Raw genomic sequence first — 8,248 nt, forward strand, 5'->3', positions numbered from 1 at the left:
GATGGGAACTGGAGGCGGGCTTGAGCAAAAGGAATCATAGGGCAACAGGCACAATTGTAGTTGTCTACAAGTGTCATGTTGTAGACTAAACAATTGCTATGAAAATTCTGTTGCTACCTCAAGATGTTTTTAAAAGTATATGATTTGTCTGATCTTATGGAGGGTTAGAAGCTGAACTTGATTGGATAGACTCTAGCCTCACAGGAGTACATTTTTGTTGTTGAAGTCCTAGTTTACTGTGATATATTTCAACTTTAGCAGTAGTTTTTCTTAATCACCATTTTTATATTTTAGGCAACATGGCATCCTCGTTATGATCTCATTGTGGCTGGTCGTTACCCAGACCCTCTTTTCCCAGGATACACAGCAGATGAACTGAGAACAATCGACATATTTGATGGAAACAGTGGGGAGATGGTGTGCCAGTTACATGATTCAAATGCATCGGGCATTATCTCGGTAAGTGTAGAAATTTATATTCCAAGCAGCTGCTATGCTCCCAATTGCTTATGGATTCAAGATCAAGAATAGGAGATCAAGAATAACTTTCCAATATGGTGTCATTGACTAATTTGCTTGTGACAAAAATGTATGTTTAATACAGGCTTTCTTTTCAGCACAAACCACTACGTGTAGGTTTTCTGGCTTCCTAATCTATTCTTTAAAGGTCTCCGTAGACAAATAACAGTCATAAAAGGGGTTTATGTGGACAGGGAGGCCCTTTCCACCTGCATCTCATCTTGCAAGAACCTCCAGTGTGTTCCACTGTCGAACAGCAATTACTGTCAGGAAGTTCTTCCTAATGTTGAGGTGGGATCTCTTTTCCTGTAGCTTGCATCCATTGCTCCGGGTCCTAGTCTCTGGAGCAGCAGAGAACAAGCTAGCTCCCTCCTCAATATGACATCCCTTCAAATATTTAAACACAGCTATCATATCACCTCTTAACCTTCTCTTTTTCAGGCTAAACATCCCCAGCTCTCTAAGTCCTTCCTCATAGGACATGGTTTCCAGACCCTTCACCATTTTGGTCACCTTCCTTTGGACATGCTCCAGTTTCTTAACATCCTTTTTAAATAGTGGTGCCCAGAACTGGACACAATAATCCAGGTGGGGCCTGACCAGAGCAGAATAGAGTGGCACTCTTACTTCCCTTGATCTAGACACTATACTTCTATTGATGCAGCCTAAAATCGCATTGGCCTTGTCAGCTGCCGCATCACACTGTTGACTCATGTTCAATTTGTGATCTACTTGGACTCCCAGATCCCTTCCATGCATAGTCTCGTTCAGCCAGGTGTCACCCATCCTATATCTGTTTCATTTTTCCGCCCTAAGTGCAGTACCTTACATTTCTCCATGTTGAAAAGCATTTTGTTAGCTTTGGCCCAGCTTTCTAATTTATTAAAGTCATTTTGAATTTTGATCCTGTCCTCTGGGGTATTAGCTACTCCTCCTAGTTCGGTGTCATCTGCAAATTTGACAAGTATACCCCCAATTCTTTCATCCAAGTCATTGATAAAGATGTTGAATAGCACTGGCCCCAGGACAGAACCCTGTAATACCCCACTGGTTACTTCTCTCCAGGATGAAAAGGAGCCATTGTTGAGCACCCTTTGGGTTCAGCTGGTCAACCAATTACAATCCATGTAACAGTTACCTTGTGTATGCCACATTTTACAAGCTTGTTTGCAAGAATGTCATGGGGAAACCTGTCAAAGGCCTTACTGAAATCAAGATATAGTATATCCATAGCATTCCCTTGGTAGATACCAAGCTGGTAATTTTATCAAAAAAAGAGATTAGATTTGTCTGGCATGACTTGTTTCTCTGAAACCCATGTTGACTTAGTTGCATTTTTCAGAGTTGTGGATATTGTCATATCATATACACTGTTGTATACAGTTCTATTAATTGTCACTTCACATTGCTGTAATGTTTCAGGCCTGTACCCTTCTATTAGCGGAGGGTGAGCCACCCCAAGGGGCCAAGAGTAAATTCCCTCCCACATACACTCCTGTTGGACCATGGTGTTGCTCCTGGGAAATGTTGTAACATCACTCTCAGCTTCAGTTTTCAGCACAAGGGACACCAAATCAGCATGTTTTTGTGGCAGTTTGGGCAATTTTGTGCCAATTTCAATATTAAAAAATCAGCAATTTTTTTTCTGGGTGGAAGGGGACTGCAAGGAGTTCTTGGGAAGGATGTAAAACAGGAGGGCTACATTTCCCCCACCTCTGCTTTAGAGATATTATCTGCACTTTTTTTGAACTTCAGAAATGAGGAGATAGCTGTGCGTCTCTGAACTGAATTGCTTCAGCTTCACCATTGTGTGTAGAATGTGGGTAAGAATACCTGAAATGGGCAAGCCAGCATTTAGTGCTGATTTCTCTGAGGGTCATTCAGGCTCAAAAACAGAACTTGAGGAATTTTCTGATTACCCATCTGATTGTGCACTGTGGGCAGATTCTCAGGGAAAGCTTCATCTCTAGTCTTCAGGTAGAACGACAACAACATCAGCAGCAACATTATTCCCTTTCCTAGTGATGCTGGAGTTGCATCCCACCCTTCCTCACAGGACCCATATCTGTGTCTCATGATACTGGTAGTACTGCTGGCTTGACATTCAAAGCTCTGTTGATTTGTGCAGAGCTCTCCTACATTCAATGCTAGTCTTTTCTTTGTTGCTCGAGAATGTTCCAGTTTCTGATTTGATAAGGGACCAGTTGACAAGGTTATAATACATTATTGTGTTCACATTTGCAGCTCAATAAGTTTAACCCTATGGGAGACACACTGGCCTCTGGAATGGGTAAGTGATTGGTTTAATTTGATAATAGCTGGGTGTTTATCCCAGATTAAAGTAAAAAGGTACCATTCAAACCACAGTTTGTTAAGAATGAGTTGGAGTTTATGGTTCTACTCATTAATATTTCAACATTTTATATCAAAACATTACATACATTTTAATAATTTAAAGACACTTTTAACCTGACTTTTCCCAAAGATGTAAAGGTGGCTAATATCAAACAGTTGAAATAAAATAAGAACATTGTATATATAAGGATACAGTTTACAGCATGTTCACATTTATAGGAAGGAAGGCTTGTTGAGCAAAGGAAACTTAAATCTTTCCATGCATTTTCTCCCACAGTCTTTTGCTCAGGTTCTTAACCTGAACTCAGATTTAGTATCTATCTCCTATGAAGCTCTCTGATAATTAACAGTGCCTGTTGCTGCTTTCTATTTACTTTGGCCCTTGATAACTTTTTTTCACTTATAATAGAAAAAAAAGAACTACCATCTGTTAGTTTTTTGTTTTGTTTTTTGCACTACATTTGTGTTGTTAAGAAGGAAGAACAACAAGTAATACAGTTTGGAGTTTAAATAGTGTGTAGGGGGTTTGTTTTTAGATTTTTAATTTAAATTAATATCTGAGACTGTTAACATTTTAGTAGAAGCAAGACAATAGCAACTGTGACTATTCATTATATTGTGCTAAGAATTATGGAGATTATTGACACATGCTTGCCAGCTGCCATACTTGTGTCTGCTTCATATCTTATTAGAAGGCCTTTTCACTCATGCAGGAAATTAGCTGCACATGGGGTTATTTAAAATTTTAGTTTAAGTACCTTTCATCATTATAGACCTTAGAGTTATATATAATGGGCATTGTAAAATGATCATGCAAAAATAAAATACAGTATACAATTTAAAAAGAGAAGAAACAAGTAATCAGGCATGAATATGTTACTGTGTTGAAGTTACCATACTGCCTGTGTTTTCATGGGCAATGTGAATTACTCACATAACCCAATCATTACCTGCTATTTGGAACACTTATTCTTTAGTGGGTGTTATAGACTTGGACATGGACTTGGTAGAGTCAAAAGCCAATCTTTCCATAAACCTGAGTGTTTGGAAAGTAACTAGATCTTGCAGGTGATGTTTGCCATACTATACATTGAGGGTGGAGTACTTCTGGAGAGCAGCATGGCCAGTGATTCAGCGCTGTGGAAACTACTGTATTACAGAACCTAGACAGCTGTTGGCTACTTATCTCATTGTATGTGAAATGTATCCAAAACAGAATTGCTAAAACTATGGCTGTTTTCTTGCAGGCTTTAATATTCTTATTTGGAGCCGTGAGGAGATGGTGACCAAAAAGCAGGAGCATCTCATGCAAGCTATGACAGAGGAGGGAATTGGACACAGGAGCTTATCTCGACAAGGAGGCAGAAGGCAGAGACAGTCAAACCCAGGAACAAGCAAATCTAAAGCTAAACTACTCAGTCTTGAATTAGAGAGCTCTAAAACTCAAGCCAAAGAACACAAATTGCAAGAGAAAAAGAAAAGAAAGAATCCAAAGGACTAATCAGGCAAGCTTTTCTGTAATGCTGGTTAAAAACAGCCGGTGCAGACACAGTGGGCTGAAATGGCTTCAGAGGTGGCATACCCTTTACTCTCACCCAGCTTCACCAGATCATAAAAAATGGGTTGTCAAAACAAGGCATCCTTTATTAAAGGCAATAATGGATAAATGTTCACTTGAATTTATGTGAGCTGAAAGAAGCACCATATTTGTGCATAGCTGCTGATTTTTAATTGCCTAGGACATTGTACAGAGCAGCGATCTGGAGTATCCTGGCAGTTAAGATTGTATTTTCAGAACATTATTATTATTAAGTTTTATTTATATAGTGCTGTAAATTTACACAGCGCTGTACATACAGTCTTTTTAATTAGACGGTTCCCTGCCCTCAGGCTTACAATCTAAAAAGACACGACACAAAAGGAGAAAGGAATGGTGGTGGGAAAGGGGATCAAGTCCAGCATTTCTTCTCTCCCTGTGAGATCTGGACCAAGGCAAATGGACTGGAGGGACGGCTCTTAATCAAAGCCAGGCCTGATGGAGCTGGCCCTGCCTTTTCACTCCCTCCAGGCCAGATGGTGTCAGATGCCATGGGGGGAGGGCTCTTCTTCTTCAGGCTAGGCCTGATGGAGTTGAGCCTGCCTTTTCACTCCCTCCAGGCTGGATGGTTTTATTTTTATTTTACATTTTTTAAAATATTATTAAACATTATTTAACATATTTTTCCTTTCAGGAAATTGAGCATCCTGCTTGTCCTTCTGTGTTGGGCCTGTAATATGAATGTTAAAAAAAATATGGGCATTGTTTCCCACCATCTCTTCTTCCCGCTGAGCTGTTTGGGGCAACAGTTAATCTAGATGTATTTGTGAGTGTGTGAAAGTCAGTCAGTATTACAAAATTGTCTGGGATATAGCTATAGATTGAGGAGGACCTTTTTGAGAAAGCTGACAAATAAGGGTTTTATATTTCAGCAACTTAAGTTAGTTTTTGTTACTACGTACTTTTGTTCAACACTTATTCACTATATCCTAATGCTTAATAAATATTTTGTATGGGAGTGTGTTCCACTGTCGAACAGCTCTTGCTGTCAGAAAGTTCCTCCTAATGTTGAGCTGGAATCTGTTCCTGGAGCTTGCATCCATTATTCAGTGTTTAGTCTCTGGAGCAGCAGAAAACATGCTTGCTCCATCCTCAATATGACACCCCTTCAAATACTTAAAGAGGGCTATCATATCACCCCTTAACCATCTCTTCTCCATGCTAAACATACCCTAAGTCTTTCCTCATAAGGCATGGTTTCCAGACCCTTCACCATTTTGGTCACAACATACTTTTTGAATTGTGGTGCCCAGAATTGGACAGTATTCTAGTTGAGGTCTGACCAAGGTAGAATAGAGTGGCACTATTACTTCCTGTGATCTAGACACTATACTTCTGTTTATGCAGCCTAGAATCACATTGGCCTTTTTATCTGCTGCATCACACTGTTGACTCATGTTCAACTTGTGGTCTACTAGGACTCCTAGATCCCTTTCACATGTAGTCTCGTTCACCCAGGTGTCCCCCATCCTATATCTATGCATTTAATTTTTTTGTCCTAAGTGCAGTATCTTACATTTCTCTGTGTTGAAATTCATTTTGTTAGCTTTGGCCCAGATTTCTAATCTATTAAGGTTATTTTGAATTTTGATCCTGTCCTCTGGAGTATTAGCTATTCCTCCTAAATTGGTGTCATCTGCAAATTTGATAAACATGCCCTCTATTCTTTCATCTAAGTCATTGCTAAAGAAGTTGAATAGCACTGGGCCCAGGACAGAAGCCTGTGAGACCCCACTGATCACTTCTCTCCAAGATAAAGAGGAGCCATTGCTGAGCACCCTTTGGGTTCAGCCGGTCAACCAATTTCAAATCCATTTAGCAGTTGCCTTGTCTAACCCATATTTTACTAGCTTGTTTGCAAAAATGTCATGGGGAACCTTCTCAAAGGCCTTACTGAAATCAAGGGTCTTGATTTATGTCAGAGTTATGTTCCTGTACTTGCAATGTAAATTTAGATTGGCATAAATGAGGGAAGCCACTTCCATAAGGAATAACTGGAGGTCAGTGAATGTATTTGGATAGTAGCCATAGAGTTAGAGATTTTTCTCAGCCCACCACCAGTTTAAAGCATAAAAATCATAGCTTACATTTTCCAGAGAAGGGTGCAGCTGCTCTTCAGAGGCACCAGATGAGTCAGCAACTGATGTTCCCAAGTGGGCTTGGTTGGGGTGAGCTGGCTTGCCATTGGATGACAGTTCCTCTTCAGAGGAGCACATAGGCAGAAGGCAACTATTGAGAACTGTTCTGCTTTTCTAGAAGGCTTCCCAGGTGGAGAAAGTACATCAGGAGAGAGGCAGTCCCCCTGTGTCTTTTGCATCCAGTGCAGAGGGCACAACAGGAGGAAAAGCAGCACATTTCCTGCTGACCCTTCCAGTAGCTTTGCCAGGTGAAGAAAGCAGACTTCAGTTGCTAAGCTCCCACCTAAGCAAGCAGAAGAAATGCCTTCAGACACACCAAGGGGTTGTTCCCACTTAAGATTTGAAATGATTTAAAATACAACGTTTTTAATAAAATCGATTCAAAATAACACTGTTCTTATCCCGCTATCCGAATCGCTTTGTTCATCGTTCCCATCTGGTTATTTAAATCGAAGTTTTTACCTGCAAGCGTTCCTACTTGGCATGAAATCGATGTTTAAATAAAGCGATTCTTCTCCTCCATACCTTATTTGGAGCTGTCAATCAATAGTACGTCAGAATGACGTAACGTTAATCCGGAATATTTGGAAGCGATTTATCTTTTGGCATCGTTTCCATTTCATTGACTGTTTGTGAATTTAGCGAATTTAGGAAAGCGAATTTAGGAAACCCAAGCTCTTTCCAGAGGAACTATGGGATAGGTTTTGCATGACAGCATCCCCTCTTCATGTCTCCCAAAAGACAGCCAGGGAGAATCCCTTCAGAGAGCCCAGAGATCAATGGGGGAGGCTTCTGGCAAAGCGAATTTAAGAAACCCAAGCTCTTTCCAGAGGAACTATGGGATAGGTTTTCCATGACAGCATCCCCTCTTCATGTCTCCCAAAAGACAGCCAGGGAGAATCCCTTCAGAGAGCCCAGAGATCAATGGGGGAGGCTTCTGGCAAAGCGAATTTAAGAAACCCAAGCTCTTTCCAGAGGAACTATGGGATAGGTTTTCCATGACAGCATCCCCTCTTCATGTCTCCCAAAAGATAGCCAGGGAGAATCCCTTCAGAGAGCCCAGAGATCAATGGGGGAGGCTTCTGGCAAAGCGAATTTAAGAAACCCAAGCTCTTTCCAGAGGAACTATGGGATAGGTTTTCCATGACAGCATCCCCTCTTCATGTCTCCCAAAAGACAGCCAGGGAGAATCCCTTCAGAGAGCCCAGAGATCAATGAAGGAGGCTGCTGGAAAAGCAGGGAGGGAGCACTCTTCCCAAAGATTCTCTTTCCAGGGTTGGAGGAGAAGGCAGATTCCATTTGAGAAATGGAGGGAGAAAGGCTCTATTCCCCCCCCCCCCATTGATCAGAGCCCTTCCTTGCCTGGGCGAGATCAGATGCCTCCTCGCGAGGAGCCTTCCCTTCCCTGTCTGGGCGAGATCAGAGCCCAAGCGGGCAGGGAATGCCTCTTCGAGAGGAGCCTTCCCTTCCTGCCTCTCCTCCGTTAGAAATGGGCTCTCCCCACACAGAGGGGAGGTTGCAATCCACTTGTTATTGAAAGACCACAGCGGACAAAGGGGTGAGGGAAGCAAAAATGGCCACAGCCACGACGGATGGGGACAGAAAGGGCAACTCCCCCAAGGCCAACCCCATCGCAGTC

At 41.6% G+C, this 8,248-nt stretch overlaps 1 protein-coding gene across 4 annotated transcripts in view; it reads left to right on the top strand.

The window, feature by feature from the left end:
• DDB2 (damage specific DNA binding protein 2) overlaps nucleotides 1-5,427 on the top strand; it is a 39,741-nt gene extending 34,314 nt beyond the window's left edge. For 2 of the 4 annotated variants that reach the window (XM_089521588.1, XM_089521590.1), the window contains 3 exons: nucleotides 295-459; nucleotides 2,764-2,809; nucleotides 4,122-5,427. In XM_089521588.1, the coding sequence (XP_089377714.1) occupies nucleotides 295-459; nucleotides 2,764-2,809; nucleotides 4,122-4,375 (465 nt within the window). In that variant the 3' untranslated portion in view covers nucleotides 4,376-5,427. The remainder of the gene's footprint in view (nucleotides 1-294; nucleotides 460-2,763; nucleotides 2,810-4,121) is intronic. The other 2 variants (XM_089521589.1, XM_089521592.1) reach the window with 2 other exon arrangements.
• Nucleotides 5,428-8,248: the final 2,821 nt, after the last annotated feature.

The sequence above is a fragment of the Sceloporus occidentalis genome, unplaced genomic scaffold (genome assembly GCF_023333645.1).
Source record: "Sceloporus occidentalis isolate IW3139 unplaced genomic scaffold, rSceOcc1.0.p SCAF_4, whole genome shotgun sequence".
NCBI lineage: Eukaryota > Metazoa > Chordata > Lepidosauria > Squamata > Phrynosomatidae > Sceloporus > Sceloporus occidentalis.